The 18,028-nt window shown below is 46.5% G+C and overlaps 2 protein-coding genes across 2 annotated transcripts; both read left to right on the top strand.

Annotated features, from left to right (window-relative positions):
• The first annotated feature begins 225 nt into the window (after nt 1–225).
• LOC123129798 (protein DMP3-like) lies at nt 226–852 on the top strand. The gene has a single exon (XM_044549818.1). It carries the CDS (start codon nt 226–228, stop codon nt 817–819), a length of 594 nt encoding a protein of 197 aa, XP_044405753.1. The 3' UTR covers nt 820–852.
• An 8,843-nt stretch (nt 853–9,695) lies between these two features.
• Nucleotides 9,696–16,380, top strand: LOC123129796 (uncharacterized). The gene is made up of 4 exons (XM_044549817.1): nt 9,696–10,367; nt 14,917–15,249; nt 15,315–15,396; nt 15,646–16,380. Exons 1-4 carry the CDS (start codon nt 9,696–9,698, stop codon nt 15,942–15,944), a joined length of 1,386 nt encoding a protein of 461 aa, XP_044405752.1. The 3' UTR covers nt 15,945–16,380.
• Nucleotides 16,381–18,028: the final 1,648 nt, after the last annotated feature.

Here is an 18,028-nt window from a genome sequence, read left to right as displayed (position 1 = left end):
AATCAACACGGCAAACCTAGTTTGGACTTTGGAATCATTCAGCAATATGGGCCTATATAAATAGCAACTTGTAGTTCTGTTTGGAGCATTGCACCTTTCTGAGCTAGGACACAGATCACGCACAGTACGCCTACAATGGCCTCTTCTTCTTCTCCGTCATCCACGACGATCCAGATACACCCATTGACAACCGAGGAGATAACAACCGCAACCACGGCAGCGCCAATGCCTAGCACAGGGCCTGCACCACCTGCCACGGTCATGTCGAGCGTCGCGAACCTAGCTCAGCTCCTGCCGACTGGCACGGTGTTGGCGTACCAGGCGTTGTCGCCGTCCTTCACCAACCATGGCAAGTGCGAGACCTCCAACCAGTGGCTCACAGGGGTGCTGGTTGTCGTCCTCGCCATGTTGTGCCTCTTCTTCTCCTTCACCGACAGCGTTGTTGGTCGCCGCGATGGAAAGCTATACTATGGCTTCGCCACACTGCACGGCTTCAACGTTTTCAACTTCTCCAGCGAGGAGGAGAGACAGGAGTGGAACGATCTCGACCAGTTCCGCAGGCTCCGCCTCCGGCCGCTGGACTTCGTGCACGCCTTCTTCGCGGCGGTGGTTTTCCTCACGGTAGCTTTCAGCGACGTGGGGCTGCAGAATTGTTTCTTTCAGGACGCCGACAGGAACACCGAGGAACTGCTCAAGAATCTGCCCATGGGCATGGCGTTTCTCTCCAGTTTTGTGTTCATCATCTTCCCCACCAAAAGGAAGGGCATTGGATTCAGCGACACCGCTCCTCCCCAGAAGGTCGTCCATCCCGTAAATTAGTTAAGTATGTTCCCATAACTTGAAGTTGCCACTTGCCAGAAATTGATTGAAGAAAAATTCAATCCTTCAGGAAAGTCATGCTCAATCGGATTTGACGACACCGCTCCTCGCTGGCGTAGAAGTTGCTTGATTGTATCATGTTGGAGAAAATCATGAAGTTTTTTAATTATATATGTTCAGTGTGTGTGCCATGGTTCTTTGGCAAACAAGGAAATATTTTCTGTCCAAAGCAAGTGTACAGTTATGTAGGTGCCCTGCGTCCCAGCCTCCCAGGCTTATTAGAGCTCTCCATTCATTTTGTTTGCTTCAAGCTCGATGTTTTTATTTTGTACAAAAAATCATTAACTAAATCCTGTTTTTTTATCAAAAGGTCTCTCCTATTTGGCGAGACATACGTTACGCTTCTTTCTTATCTCAATTCTCCATTCATTTTACAATGACTACAATACTTGTATGAAACAAATTAGTCTAGAAGTTTACGTTAAACACTTGAATTTATTGGATAAACACCTAAATCAATCGGATAGGAGCCACTTCACTAAAAAAATATGTGGACAAATCTAAAACTTGCGGTGTAAGAAGCGGAGTGGGTAGGCCGCATATATACATTTAGAGACATTAAAATTGGACATTAATCCATCCATCTTAGGGCACTAGCAATTTCTGCCGTTGGATTTGTTGTTTTGGGCATCCCTAGCCGTTAGATGCCCTTGTCAATTCGCCCATGGGCCGTGGATCATCATTCTCCGCAGAATGGGCTAAGGACTAGGACGACGTTGCTAGGGCCACTATTCCCATAGCAAGATCAGAAGCGTCTGGTTGATTTAGGTCCGCGGATGGTCAGAAGACCCTCTAGTATGCTACCAAGGGCTGCAACAGCCTCGCCAGATCATTTACAACAAAGAAAAAAGCAGTTACAACGTGTGAATCAAGAATGAGATCCAAGAAAATTCTGATTTATAGACGTACTGGTTATACGAACTTCGCAACATCTTAACTAACTAAATCTTAACATCCTCCCTCGGTCGCAACATATCACCTTTGGGTACGTACCAAATTTTCAATAAACTTTGTGCCACACAGCTTGTAAAATGATAACCTACCTCCATGCATGCATCAGCTTATTCCTCGCATGGAATACCGGATTAGCGGATATGTTGCGACAATATTGCCACAACATTGAAGTGCAACCGGAGCATGCTCATCATCAAGTAATGTGTTTGTGTCCGCGTCACCTCTGTTGCGGCATCGCTAGAAGTAATGGGCCGAGATTCCTCTCACTCCGAGAAGGATAAAAAACGATGGTTACTCTAGCAGCCGTGAGAAGGAAGCTGCTAGCTAGCTACTTGGTTCGTTGCGAATACTTTTCTCCAAGTTGATTGTAATATGTTAGTGTGTTATTTCTTCCATGTCTGTATATACGTTGCAGAGTTGTCCATGCACGCATGCGCGCACGTTCCATTCCGTTTACTTCGTCGTCGGTCCATGCATGCATTGAGTGAATCTTTCATCGATTTTCTGCTCCGGCGACCTTGAATAGAAGTGCTAGATTCTCTCTCTGTGAACGAGCTCACATGCACATGATGTGAACAGTAAAATCAAAAAAATACTTAAAAAATTAAAAAATTCTGAACCTTTTGCCAACAAACATTGATGAGTGTTAAACATGTATGTAAATTTTCGTGATGAAATGACATTCATGGAGGCCTGGGCAGCAGAACAAATTTGATGTTTCCAAATGCTTCCATTTGAAGACATTGGTGTTGTTTTTTTTCCAAGACCTGCACGAACGTTATTTGATCACGAAATTTTACACACAAGTGAAACCCACATCAGTGTTTATCACAATTATTTTTTGATTTTACTGTTCATCCAGGTGCATGTGTGCTTGCTTGCACAAACTTTGTGTATATAACATACTGCCAATCTCTAGCAGCTTCTCTCATGCTATGCGTATTGCCATGATGCCATCAATCCATTAAATCATGTGCAAAGCGATATCACTGGAAAGCACTTACCAAAATAGGTGAACAGTCTGACCATGGGGCTTGGGGCCCGTATCTGCACCATGCGTCGCAACTTTATTACACATTTGAGGGTAATACGATATATGGTTTTTAGATAGCTTACCACTCATGCCAAACATAGAAAAGTACCAAGAAGTTTAAAACTATGCTATTAGCATACTATATCATGTTATAACATGCTATTACCGAGACGTTGTACACCGATTATTTAGATGGCATTTCTCAAAACACTACAGTGTGCTATTAGCGCTCTATTTTTCACTTGTCTAAGTTGGCTTGCATCAACTTCAATAAAAGAAGGGAAAAACTGGTGCTCAATCGACCGATCTTTTGTCTGACGTTCGCCACGTCCTACGTCTTCCACGCGTCATCATGGGCCCATGCACCGCATCTCTCCCTCATCCTTATCTTCACTGAAACACTAGCCACATACTATATTCTTGCAACTGGGCACCAGTTTCAAAAGGCAGACCGCAACAAGCGATCTGTTGCAGACCCACCAGGAAGGAACCGCGTGAGGGAGGGCAATGAGGATGACACAACCTCCGCCGGCGGTGGCCTCTCGACCATGGCGGGGCGGCTGGGCCTGAGAGGTCGCCATGGAAGCCACCTAGGTGTTGACGGTAAGAGCCATGCTGCCTCTGCCGCGGCGTGATCCAGACCGGAGGTCCCCGTCTCGGAAGTTTCTGCGACGCCATCGGGCCGACCTCGCATGGCGGAAGCCGCCCATGCCCGTCTGGCCATGCGGACGCACACACGACGAGTTTCTGCAACAACGGCGATGGCAACAATGACGGTGCGCTGCGACATCCTTTCATTACAAAAAAAATCTGCAACATCGTCCATGTTGCAGAAGTTCTTTCCGCAACATCATCTCTGTTGCAAAAAGATGAAACTAGAAAAAAAATCCTCTGTTACAAATGTTTCTGCAACACGAGCTTTGTTACAAAGACTTCTACAACACCGTCTTTGTTGCAGTAGTGAGGATAGAGCTGGGTCGTTGGACAACCCCAGATCTAACGACCGTTGAGTGGGCGGATCTTTTTAAAAGATCCGCCAGTCGATGCGTAGCACAACACATAAAAGAAGATGCGTGCATCACAATAATATCAAGGCCCGGGTCTCAACTTTCTTTTTGATATCTAAAAAAATCACCTTTTCAAAAAATAGAAAAATGTGATTTATAACTTGCACTAAGTAGGTTAAACAAAACGAGGTAGAGAGTTGAAGTCTACGTACACGAATGGATGTAGAGCCCTTCCAGCACGCAGCAAATCATGTAAGGTGATGAAAGTAACCTAGGGCTCTCTGGTGGCGCTAGGGTTTGGAGTGGAAACCGATCGGCGGCCGCGGAGATCATCAGCGGGCCGCCCCGAGGACTTGGCCGGGGTGATGGCTACACCACCGGCGGCGGAGGTGGCGCAAGGGGACTCTGGTTCGACCAACCCTAGATCGGCGAGGGAGAAACTAGAGGAAGCTCTGGGGAAGCTGGATATATCCAAAGAGGAGGCGACTCCTCTCGTGATAGATGACCGGCAGGACGGTGCTCCGGCGAAGTGGTTGCTAGCAGGGAAGGTCCTCTACCGAAACCTGTATCATATTCATACCATTGGCACCGCTTTGCGACTGGCTTGGGGAAACCCTAGAGGACTGCAATTCCGATCAACTGGGGCGAACACTTCTGTTGCTGAATTTGAGGCCCAGCGTGATCGTGACAGAGTGTGGGCGGGATCGCCCTGGCACATCAACAAGAACGCGGTCATCCTGGCCGAGTTCGAAGAGTGAATGCGCCCTGATGAGGTCATGTTTGATCGACTACAAGTTTGGGCTAGGGTTTTGAATTTACCCTACAACCTGAGAGATGAAGCATGGAGCCTCCCAATAGCACGGATGATTGATAAGGAGGTGCAGATTGCTAAGTTCGACCACAATGGAGGCTATCTCCGAGCAAGGGTTTCGGTGGATGTCAATAAACCGCTCAGGAGATGGGTGCTCATAGATTCGGCAAGGAGGAAGAAGGTGGATCCCTATGACATACAATATGAGCAGATTCCATACTTCTGTTTCTCTTGTGGAAGGATGGGCCACTCGGATCTTTACTGCTCTAACCCTGGCTCACGAGATGACAAGGGAGAGCTGCCGTTTGGGCCGTCATTGCGAGCTCCTGATGAGACCAGATATCCAGCCAGCAGCGACAACTCCTCCAGGGGACAGAAGTCTGGTCATGGAAGCAAGCAAAAGACAAGGAATTCTAGAACTAAATCGAAGCAAGACGGGGAGGGGGGGAAGAGGTGGTCTCGCCCCTTAATAACAAAGAGAACACCCGCTACAAGAGGAAGGAGGGACCTACAGCAGTCTACAAACCAAAGCAGTTGCTTCTGACGGTGACACAAAACCCTGGAGAACTTGATCCGAGCACGAGCACTGCAGGAGGAGAAGATGAAGAGGACCTGGTTCGTGAACCAAAGAAAAAGAGGCCCACGCCTGACAACTCGGCAGAGACCGTTGATCGGTCCTGCCCATCCCAATGAGTTGGCTCTCTTGGAACTGCCGGGGGCTTGGGAACCCCGAGGCGGTTCGAGAGCTTCGCAATATTGTGAAGCTAGAAGGACCCATTCTTCTCTTCGTCATGGAAACAAAAATCAAAGGGAAGAGAGTTGAGGACTTGCAGAGACATCTAGGCTTCGGCGGGTGCTTTGCAGTGGATAGTGTTGGTCTAAGTGGTGGCATTGGGTTGTTTTGGTCGCATAATGTTCTTGTGGATCTCAAAAATTATAGTGCTAGTCACATTGATGTTTCTGTTAAATTTAAAGAGCAAGACTCCTTTCAATGGAGGTTTACTGGTTTCTATGGGGCGCCCCGAGCTGAAGATAGGCATCATAGTTGGCGTTTCCTACGCACTCTGTATAACATACCGCATGCTGCATGGATATGTTTGGGTGATTTTAATGAAACTCTCTTCTCTAATGAACATTTTAGTCAGGCTGCTAGGCCAGAGAGACAGATGAGAGCATTCAGAGAAGTCACTGATGAAGTGGCTCTCCAAGATTTGGGGTGGTCAGGCACTGCGTACACCTGGGACAATCGTCAAGCGGGTGACGCGAATGTTAAGGCAAGGCTAGATAGGGTCTTTGCCAATGAGGAATTCCGGCAACATTTTCAATACATCAGAATCAGGCATGTTCCTTCTGTCGAATCTGATCATTGCTTTGTTGTAGCGGAGATAAGGGACAAGATCAATAACATGTCACGTGCAAAGAGACAGTTCAGATATGAAAATGTTTGGTCATCGCATGTGGACTATGATCGTATTGTCACCAATGCGTGGCAGGAGGCAAATAGAGGACCGGGCCTGCAAGGTATAGCAGATTCACTGCATCATCTCAAAGAAACGCTTGAACCTTGGGGGACCAACGAGTTTGGCTGTTTAACTCGCCGTGTCAGACAGCTACAGAAGAGACTCGATAGCCTTCGATGTCGTTCAGTGGGCCGAGGGCCTACAGAGGAGGAGAAAACAGTGGTAAGACAGCTGCGCGAGGCCCTGCATCAGGAAGAGATCTGGTTACGGCAGCGATCCCGTGTTCCCTGGCTGAGAGAAGGTGACCGTAATACTAAGTATTTTCAAGCTCAGGCGGCACAAAGGAAACGTATCAACAGAATTCAGGGTTTATGTAGATCAGATGGCTCGTTTTGTGCAAATGAAGAGGAAGACAAGACTGGGGTTCAGTCGTTCTATAATAACTTGTATGAGTCTCAAGGTTTTAGGGACTCTACAGAACTGCTCGACCATGTTCCAGTCAAGGTTACGGAGGACATGAATGTAGAGTTAACGAAACCTTATACAGCGGGGGAAGTCAGGACAACTTTGTTCCAAATGGCTCCCTCCAAAGCATCGGGGGTAGATGGTTTTACTGCGGGGTTCTATCAGCGTCACTGGAGCTTGCTTGGTGAGGCTGTAACCGAGGCAGTTTTGGACTTCTTAAACGGAGGGGAACTGCCTGTGGGTTTGAATGACATGGTGATTACTTTGATCCCCAAGGTATGGCATCCTCAGTCTATATCACAGTACAGACCTATCTCTCTTTGTTCGGTTCTATATAAGATTGCTTCAAAATATGTGACAAACCGTTTGAGGGTATTCATGGAGGAGATTATCAGTGAAGAGCAGAGCGCGTTTGTCCCTGGCCGGCTCATAACGGACAATGTCTTGGTGGCATACGAAAGTGTGCACACTATGCGAAGGCGGAAGAAGGGAAAAAACTATGCTTGTGCTATCAAACTCGATATGATGAAAGCATACGACCGTGTAGAGTGGCATTTTCTTGAGGCAATTCTCACTAAGTTGGGCTTCAACATTGATTTTGTCAGGCTCATCATGAAGTGTGTTTCGTCGGTGCGCTTCTCAGTCCGAGTTAATAGTGCGCTATTGCCATTCTTTTCACCCTCGCGTGGGCTGAGACAGGGTGACCCAGCCTCACCCTTTCTTTTCCTGCTGTGTGCGGAGGGCTTCTCCTCTCTGTTGAAGTACTATAATCATGGATATATTGATAGAGGTATTAGAGTAAGCTACAGATTGCCTTGGGTAACACACTTGCTTTTCGCAAACGACAGTTTGATCTTTATTAGTGCAAACACCCAAAGTGCAGCAAGACTGAATGATATTCTGAGGGTTTTTGGTGATTCTTCGGGTCAGTGTGTCAATCGTGCCAAGAGTGCAGTATACTTCAGCTCTAACCCACCGGCCCAGCTCAAGCAGCAGCTTAAAGCGGTCCTCAACATCAATGTGGAGGCTTTTAGCGAGCGGTACCTGGGGCTACCCACTGCAATTGGCCGCATCACAAGCGGAACTTTTGATCACATCGGGGAGAGAGCTCGCGGGAAGATGCAGGGATGGTCTGAAAAACTACTCGCATGTGCAGGTAGGGAGACATTGTTGAAATCAGTTGTACAGGCCATTCCAACGTACTCTATGAGCACATTCTTATTAACAAAGAAGGTGTGCAAGAATTTGACGTCACCAATGGCCAAATTCTTTTGGAGTAGCTCCATTGACAAAAATGCTTTCCATTGGGTGTCCTGGAAGAATTTGGCTACACCTAAGTGCCAAGGTGGTATGGGGTTTCGTGATCCCCATCAGTTTAACATTGCATTACTCGGGAAGCATGGGTGGCGGTTTATGACAAACCCTAATTCTCTGTGCGCAAGGGTAATGAAAGGCCGCTATTTTCCTGACACAGATTTCTTGCATGCTACTGTTCCCAAATCAGCGTCTGCTACTTGGCGAGCTATCATTGCTGGCAGGAAAGCTTTACAAGCGGGACTTGTCATGAGAGTGGGAGACGGGAGCTCCATTGATGCGTGGACGGACAAGTGGATCCCCGGAACTATCTCCATGAAACCTTTGTTTAGACCTCCCAACACTAATGTTCAGACAGTTTCTGATCTCATTGACATAGAAAACTGGTCATGGAGGCAGGATCTCATAAGGACAACTTTTATCGCCCCAGATGCTGATGCTATTCTCAATGTACCAATCAGGAGGGGGGGAGGACAGGATTTTTATGCTTGGGCCTTTGAACGATCAGGCAACTACACTGTTAAATCGGCGTACCATGCTGTAGTGACTCAAAACGAGCATTTAGCTCTAGAAGAAGGGACGGCTACCGGTGCTTCAACGGATGATAAACAGATGTGGACAGCATTGTGGAAACTCAAAGTGATCCCAAAGGTACGGGTGTTTTGGTGGAGGGTATTGCGGGGGATTCTACCTGATGAATGTACCCTCAAGTACCGCCACATCTCAGTTCTAGACACTTGTAAAGTGTGCATGGCAAGAGAGGAGGATCTTATGCATGCGCTAATACAATGCTCCCACGCACGACGTTTCTGGAGCGAAGCTAGTGCTTGGTTTGATCTCACACTCCCTCAACTGCATCCACGCTCATGGGCCAGAGATATACTATGTGGCGACCGGATCAGGGATGAAGATCGCGCAAAGATCATCACCATCATGTGGACGACCTGGCATTCCCGCAACCGGATCAAACATGGGGAAGAGGGGAGAGACCCAACAGCCGCTGCTAGATCTACCCGGGAGGCCCTAGCGTTGCTGGAGCTACCCCGCAATGAAGCGACTGCGTTACCAGGTCATGGATGGAGGCCGCCTGAATCAGGTATGACCAAGATATCTTGTGATGGAGCACTCAATGTGGCAGAGGGTCGAGGAGGAGCGGGTGGCATAGCCCGGTCCGCATCCGCGCTACTAGGAGCTTGGTGCAAGCCATTCGGTGACATATCTGATCCTCTGATAATGGAAGCCTTATCAGTGCGAGAAGGAACGCTCTTTGCAAAACTTCGAGGCATATCACATGTGATAATGGAGACTGACTGTCAGGAGTTAGTGCAACTCTGGCATACACGCCACAATTCACGTTCGATTGTGGCTCCTATCCTAGATGAAATAGGAGAGCTTAGTTGTGATTTTTCTGTTTTCGAGATTCAACATGTAAACAGGTCAGCAAACTTACCGGCACATCTATGTGCAAAACGTGCATGCACATTGAATGTGACCGAATGTTGGCTCGAGGAGACCCCTAGTTTTTTGGTAACCAACCTCTTGGCTGATTGCCGGGGAACACTTTTGTTGAATAAAGCTCTCTGTTTTGCCCGAAAAAAAAATCATGTAATTAGTGCTAGACTAAGCAACGCTCATGTGCGCCAGCATTGGACTTTGGAATCATCAATGGATTAATTTTCCTATAAAACAACAAGGTGTAGATCAGCTTGGACTATTTCTAGCTGGAACCTAGAACATGCACGCGCACGCCCATACCGAGGTTTGTACCTACAATGGCAACTTCTTCTTCTCCCTCGTCCACGGCGATCCAGATACCTCCACCGGCCGCCACCAAGGACGTTGACGACGACGGTGAGATAACAGCCCCCGACACGGTACCACCGCCAATGCCAACCCCTACCATGGACAGGGTCATGTCAAGCGTGACAAACCTTGCGCAGCTCCTGCCGACTGGCACGGTGCTGGCGTACCAGGCGCTAAGCCCATCCTTCACCAACCACGGCAAGTGCGAGACCTCCAACCAGTGGCTCACCGTGGCGCTGGTCGCCATCCTCACCGTCATGTGCCTCTTCTTCTCCTTTACCGACAGCATCGTCGGCCATGACGGAAAGCTCTACTACGGCGTAGCCACGCCGCGTGGCTTCAACGTGTTCGACTTCTCCAGGGAGGACGAGAGCCGTGAGTGGAGCAGGGACCAGCTCCGGAGTCTCCATCTCCGACCGCTGGACTTCGTGCACTCCTTCTTCGCGGCTGTGCTTTTCCTCACGGTGGCGTTCAGTGACGTGGGGCTGCAGAACTGCTTCTTCCCAGACGCCAGCAGGAACGCCCAGGAGCTGCTCAAGAACCTGCCACTCGGCATGGCCTTTCTATCCACCGTTGTGTTCACCATCTTCCCCACCAAAAGGAAGGGAGTCGGATTCAGCGACTCCACTCCTCGCCCGAAGGTTGATCACTTAAATTAGTTGTGTTTCATGGCTTGGATTTTTCTTGTTTTTAAGACAATGTACAACATCGATGCATGAATTTTCCTGCCAACTTTTAAAAAAATTAATAGTGTATGGTTATATGCACCAATCGATGAATAGATGATGGGTCATTCTCCTTGTAAAAAAAATACAGGCAACCCTGAGGCTTATCAAGCCGTGTTATGAAGAACGAAAGGTAAATTTGAAATTGAACGATATACCATGGAACCAAAGCATGTTAAAGTGAAACATAGTATTTATTTGTTTTGTTCTTTTTTTTGCAGGGGTTATTTGTTTTGTTCATTAAAAGGGCTCTCCCTGATTTCGGTACGATACCATAGTGGCTTGTAGAAAACACGGCACATGTAAAACACATGAGAGGTAACAGGGAAAGAGACGCATGAGCTATGTTGAACACTTGGGCTGAAACCACTGTGCGTCTTCTGGATCACTGACAAAGAACCTTCGACTCATTTCCTTTTTGTGTGTGCATATTTTCCAAAGATACAAGATAACAACCATCATTCTAACTGCCACCAAATTCCTCTATCGCAAAGGAATGTCAAGCAGTGAAAGACACTGACTTAAGATGCTATTTTTGCGAGAAGGACCCAATTTATTATAAAGGTTCACCAGAATTACAAAGCTCCCTAAACATAATAAGAATCAGACCGAGATCTATGGACCAGTGAACCACCACTACCATTGCCAAAATGAGCCACCGACGCGCGTCGAAGTTGCCGCTCCTTTATCAGAACCGGCCAAACTTTATCGATGACATCCAGAAAGTCTTAATATGCATGCCCCCAAAGATCAGTGCTCAAGAGTTGCAGCGGTCGCCAACTGATGTGAAGAGTGTGACACCAAATCCCTTCATCTTGCACACACAATCAGAAACCTAAACTCAGCACCCCAAGAAGACGGCAGGAATTTAGCCAGAGTTCCATCATCTCTACCCCAACAAAACTCGAGGAGGATTGAAATTCGAAAGACCGGCTCAAAGATGAAGCACTGCTATTGGCCATAATAACGCACCTACAGACTAAGAAAACCTAATCTAAATTACTAGCAGGGCCGAGGCACCGGGACTTCCCTCACTGTCGCCAACCTCAAGAGCGGCGGACAGAGATAAGATGAGTCTGTGGGCTCGCCAGCGGAGCATGGAAGGAATGAAGCTTCTCCCTAGCCGCCACGGTAGTGGGAGAAGAAGGAAGCATTGCCAAGTCCGACGTACACTTCACCATGTTTGGTTCATAACATGCCACTGGACGTTGGGAGAACAGAACAGCTGATGTCCAATTCGTTACGACAAGAAAATACTCCCTCCGTAAATTAATATAAGAGTGTTTAGTTTACAGAGGTAGTACAAACCAATAGAAGAGTTGTATATATCTTCATATACGAATATACAACACGCGATGCATCCGACTCATCTGACACCTCGAGAAGGATAAAAAAACGCGCTGTCATTGTAGCAGCCGTACGTGAGAACCAAAGCTACAAGCTGCCACTGGCCAGCTAGAGTACGTAATTGTTTTAGTGCAAGGACCAAGTAGCGTAAGTTATGTAGCCAAGGCAAGGTCCATATTTTGCAGAGCGCACGACCGTACGTAGGTAGATTCCGGCGGCTCCGGCGAGGCTTGCAGCTGCAGCTTTCCTTCCAGTTAATCCGTCGGTCCCTCTCGGCCTTGAATGTTTCTTTGATTTCTTCTCTGGCGACCGCGGGCGGCGGCTACGCTCTTAGCTTGGTTCGTCGTCGTCGATGTGATCAGCTGCTGCTCGCGTCGTGAGGAAGAAGGTCGCTTTCTTCTTACCGTGCCAATCAATGCAGCATGTCTCTTATATGGGATGCATACCTGTCCAATTAGCACGAGTGGCTAAGGCTGGTCATAGTGAGGAGTAATTTAGACAAGTAACATGCATATGTTATTAGTCTATGTTACTATCTTTATAATGCATAGTATCATAGATTAGCATTATAGGTGGTTTCATTTATTACCATGCATGACACATAGTAGCATCACATTTATTATGTTACGGTATCTACCTATGTTACTATAATCATCTCTCTTCTTTAATTGTCTGCTACATAAGCATATTTGCGAGTCCCAAATACATAATACTACTTATGTTACCCTCATGCCTCGTATCTGCCGGCGTTTGTGATCCAAATGTATCTTCATCTGAAAGAATGAATTCAGGTAGAGACTCCCTCTTCATTGATTGGGAGATTGGCTGATTGCTTAGAAAATATTGCCACCATGCTAGTCAAATAGGATTGATCATCACCAGCGACGGACCTAGAAATGGGCCGTCCCTTCAGCTGGGCCATTTATGTGGGCTTCGAGCTATTGCTCATCGTTTCTCTGTAGTTTTTAAAGTGTATTTATGCAAGTTTTGGGCCTAAGGAGCACAAACTGCGCTGCTATGTGACGTTCTCACCTCAAAAAACCAATGTCCATCGCTGACATGCTGTCAGTCCTAATTCGTCGGGCCAAAGAGGATGGTCAGGTGGGTGGGCTTATTCCTCATCTTATGGATGATGGGGTTTTCATTCTTCAGTATGGAGATGACACTATTTTTTTCATGAAACATGATTTGGTAAAGGCTAGAAATATAAAACTGATTAAGTCTCTTCAAACAACTGTCTAAGTTGAAAATCAATTTTAACAAGAGCTTTTGGGTGGGATCAATTTTATGTCTCTTTGGTGAAGAATCGTCTCTTCGAAACAACCTCCGCCCCCGTGCATAGCTCCCCTCTCTGCCTTGCCCTCGCCCCTGAACCCTAACCACATCCTATACCCTATACTATATCATACACTCATTCTCTACGCACTTTACTGCTACTCGCTAATGGCTGCCCCGAGGAAAATGCTTATAAATCAGCCGAAATCCGCCTAAAGATGTGGGACTAAAAAGAAAGACGCATCTCACCCGTAGTAGCAGCTGGCTGGCATACCCTCCCACTCACCGCGCCCGTCGTCACTGCACTCACCTCCAGTGTGGGGAGCTACGTAAACGCGGCGATGTGCGAGCCCCCCGCTCCTTCTCCAACAGTGGCTGCATGAACGTCTCCTCTCACTAAATGCGCATTGCCGGAAATCCTGAAATAAATCTAGATAAATGCGAGCAACAGGACTTGAACCCTAGTGAGTTGGAGATACCACTGTCCACCTAACCAGAGGTTCGAACCCGCGACCCCTTTGTTGCGAGGGCTACACTCAGGGGCGGAGCTAGCCTAATGCAAGGGTATGCAACGCATACCCAATATTTTCTGCTAATTTTTTTCAGTACATATACCCGTATATGCATATATATCAAGCATGGCCTCATTTTACACCTACCACGCATGAAAATTTGGCAAAGAAGCGCTCCAGCGCCTCGCTTCCTTACCTGGGCTCGCTGGCTACACTGGGCCTTGACTTGGGGTGTTGGGCCTAGGTTTGGGAATCCTCAAAAAGAAAAAAAGCAGCCTAGGTCTGGGTAGTTTGCATCGCTAATAGGACCTCGCCCTCGGCAGCGGCGTCAGTCGTTTGATAGGCAGCGATCAACCGTTAACAGCTGCGTGCATATCATCCCTCGGCTAATCGGCTTTACGCACTGTGAGTTTTGTAATTTTGAATTTTTCAAATTGCCAATTCAATACAGGGGACTATATTTATCCCTAAGTTCATCGATTGATCTACACGTATTGGCGCTATCATTTGCCCCTTTGAGAAGGGGTTTGGTAGCGTTAAATTTTGTTTCTGGCTATATTCTTGCAATATAAAACAAAATATTGAAGGCCTTGTTGCAAAAATTATAATAATTAAAATTTAGTTTTCATGATTGTAAACATTTATCTCTTAGTGTTGCTTGGCACTAAGAAAATTTTAACTACGCATACCCATGTCAGAAATCCTGGCTCCGCCACTGGCTACACTATAACCATCAGGCCATCGCCCCGCTCGTGCAAACGTACTTGGCTTCTTTCTTTTATTTAGTTCTTTAGTTCGTTTTGTATTTTCTTTATCCTTTTCTGTTCATTCTTTTTTGTTTTCTTCAATGCACAGTTATTTTTTCAAATTTCCTGAACCTTTTTTTTCTAAATTAATGAAAATTTTAAATTATATTATTTTAATAAAATTTGAGGAATTTTTTTAAAATCGATGAACTTTTTTAGGTTAGTGAATTTTTTCAAATTCGATGAATTATTTTTCAAAATTGATAAACTTTTTTAAAATTTTGATGAACTTTTTTTCCTAATTCGTGGTTTTAAAAACATTGTTCGACTTTTTGGAAAAAAATCACCCTTTTTTCTGAAATGTATGTGCAAGAAATAGCACGGCTACTTTTTAAACATTTCGTGCTGTAATCAATCTTTTTTTTGAGGATCTCATGCTGTAATCAATCATTCACTATCTGCTTTCTTTTAGACAAATTCACTACCGGTGCGGTCCAGCAGGCCTTCTCCTTGTAAGGCGCACTGTGCACTGTAACTAATCGGTGCGGCCCAGCAGGCCCTCTCGAATGCCGGCCCAGATTGTAGGTAGCGCAGACCACCAGAAGGCGGAAAACCGAGGGTACGTCTTCGCACGGTGCCGTGCTCTCTCATATCCTCTTCTCCAACGGTCCAAAGCGGCACGAGGCGGCCGCCGAGATCCGCGAGGGCGCGCGCGGCCGGAGAGGGTCTGGGCGTGTTCCGGCTACAGGCGAGCGGCGCGTGGGGGTATCGGGTGGTGCGGCGGATGCGCACGGGCACGCACTGGGTGGCGGGGCGGACGCGCACCTCGACGACGACGACGACCGCAGGCGCTCCTTGACTCGGCGCCGACAAGATCGACGGGATCAAGCGCCTCCTCACCGCCCTCGTCGAAACCAGGTTCACTTGGGTTCCTCCCGTCCTCTCGCGCCGTGGAAACTCGGACTGATTCGCGTGCGGCGCAGGTGGTCAAGAGAGAACGTGGCGGCGCGGTGGCCGGAGATGAAGAAGCTCGTCTTGCTTCGCAGCTAACTACTAGGATGCATAGTAAGAAAACACGTACTCATTTAGGCTCTTCTTCTGTAGTTAGTTATGGTTTATCCACTGCTAGTCAATCTGATGGAAATATATAGGGGAATTTGAGGATTTGCCGCACCTTTCTTTGCATTTTGAGGATTTGCCCCTGTTTTCGTTATCATCGATGATTTGTCACACGTTTGCTGAGATCTTGATGATTTGCCCCTTCTGGCCGGTTTGCACTATCTTACGGATGTTTTAACTGAACTTATTATACAGAAATGCCTTTCAATCAATGTAACCAAAATTGGTTGAACTGGACCGATTCACATGGACTAGCTCCGTCCCAGCGCATCTCTGTTCGTCAGCGGCCCCGGCGGCTCGCTGTGCTGCACCCCTCCCCTTGCATGTTGAACGGCCAAGGACCCAAGCTGCCATGCCGTGCTCCTTCTGTCGCGGTCAGGCAACCATCGCGCTGCCGCGAGCTTCCACAACATACCGAGGTAGCCAAGCAGCACTGCCTTGCCGGCCGTGGTCACCGTGAGCGCCAACGTCGACACCCGTGGCACCGCCCATGAGCTCCCACAACACGCCGAGCCGCCGAGGCAGCAGGGCTACCCCGCGAAGGAGACCACCACGACAGTCGAGAGCTTCCACATAACACCGAGATCGGGGCTCCGGCCCGTGCAGCGGTGCAGGTCGTCGCCGTGATTTCGTCGGGCCTGGGAGAGGTGAGAGACGGGATTAGGTTGGGGATTGCAGGGGCATTTTCGACATTTCTCTATGGGTCCATCTTGTCAGGGGCAAATCATCAAGATTTCGGCAAACCATTAATGAAGTCGAAAATGAGGGCAAATCCTCAAAGTGCAAAGAAATATGTGGCAAATCCTCAAATTCCCCAAATATATAATGCATATGGAGATGTGTTGTTTCACATGGTGTATGCTAGATTTATTTTTTCATGCTTTTATGTGATCAGTTCTGTCAGATTAAACAAGCAGAACTTGTCATGTGCTTTTATTGCAGGTAATGAATCTGATTGGAGATGTTAGAGGATAAGTGGCTGATATGATTGATACAGCAGGTAAGTTATCCCTTTTAAGTTGTAGGAAACATAATTCTAAGATTGACCATCTCACAGAGGGGCAGTTGCACCATGATTTAATGCAGTGATTAACTGCAGAAATTAAATATTATATAGTTAGTTAAATTTATTTAGTAAGGTGTGGATACAAGTCATATGTCTTGCAATATAGTTTAAAGTTGAAAACATGCTGAAGTGTTCCACATTCATGTTTGACAACTGAGAAAGTAAATTATAACATCTTGTTGCATACCAAAAGTAGCTACCATTTGACAATCTTTGCTTCTAAATATGAATATCCTAATAAGACTATCACAATTAAATTAGGAACTATTGCCAAACGAGCTGAGCTGCTGCTGCGTCAAGGAGCAAGAGAAGTCTATGCATGCTATACACATGCTGGTTTTAGGTACGTTTTTTTATGCCCATTCCATAATTTGTCTAGTAGGAAGTATGCTAGATGAACTACTGAACTTGCTTTGCTATAGGGAAGGCCCATCACCGCACCAAATACGTAGTTACAGGCTTGTTCCATGGAGCTGAGTTTGATGGAACCAAGAGTCTGCACCAATTCGTGCAGGCAATTCAGAAAGTGCGCACTGTGCTGTTATAGTCAAACATTGTATGTCGGATCTAAACTACAAATCTGGATGGATACAGTAACTTCGCAAAACAGCAGGGAAAAAGAATTCTGTGATGACAATTACCAAATATTTGAGGCTATGCAAAATTTGGTTTAAGCTTATTTGTGGCGTTAGATTCGTGTCATGGAAATGTGAACCCAAAGTGCATACCTTCAATAAAGATTGGAATAATTATGTTGTCTTGTTGCAATTTTTTGTTCATTAGAAAAGGCTGAGATGCAATCACTGAACTTGAATTTGAGTCATATGTTTTATTGTGTTATTCCGTTGTAACATGTTTAGCGCTGATTTCTTACAAGTATGTTTCACATCCTCTTTTCAGGCCACCAACCATCGAGAGATTATAATTTGGTTTGTTTCAAGAAGTAATCATCACGAAATCACGAACACTATCCCTTCAAAGACGCGAAGACTTTACTAAGCGAGGCAAGCAACCTACTTTGATCATGTTGAACCCATATTTGCATTACACACTTAGAATTATTTTGCATGGATAAAGTATTGTTTGCTAGTATTGCTATGCTAAGTAAATTAGCTAGGGTTTAGCTATGCCCTATGTGCTTGATATTGACACCCCTTTGACATTCTTAATGCCCCTCATTTCTAAACGTAGGACTACATATCCACTGGTCACAAATAAATGTGGGTCTGCAAGTTTAATAGTATTGCCTAGCCGTGCAAGTCACATAAATCCTAGGAGTGGGGAAGAATCTTTGTTACTCATAAGTGTATTGCAAAAACCCAAGGGTGCCACTAATGCCCATGGATGAATGTGAAATAATAAGGTCTTACAAAATGGAGATGAAGTGGAGATGTTTTCAAAAAGGCATAGTGTGCAAGTCACCAACCTTACATGTGCAAGCACATTACCATAATATGAGACGGGGCTAGACTTAGTACCTTGGTCGGTCTAGTGTAGAGCATTCACTAGGTG

This window comes from Triticum aestivum, chromosome 6A, assembly GCF_018294505.1.
Source record: "Triticum aestivum cultivar Chinese Spring chromosome 6A, IWGSC CS RefSeq v2.1, whole genome shotgun sequence".
Classification (NCBI taxonomy): domain Eukaryota; kingdom Viridiplantae; phylum Streptophyta; class Magnoliopsida; order Poales; family Poaceae; genus Triticum; species Triticum aestivum.
This window is presented reverse-complemented; position numbering and strand designations above follow the sequence as displayed.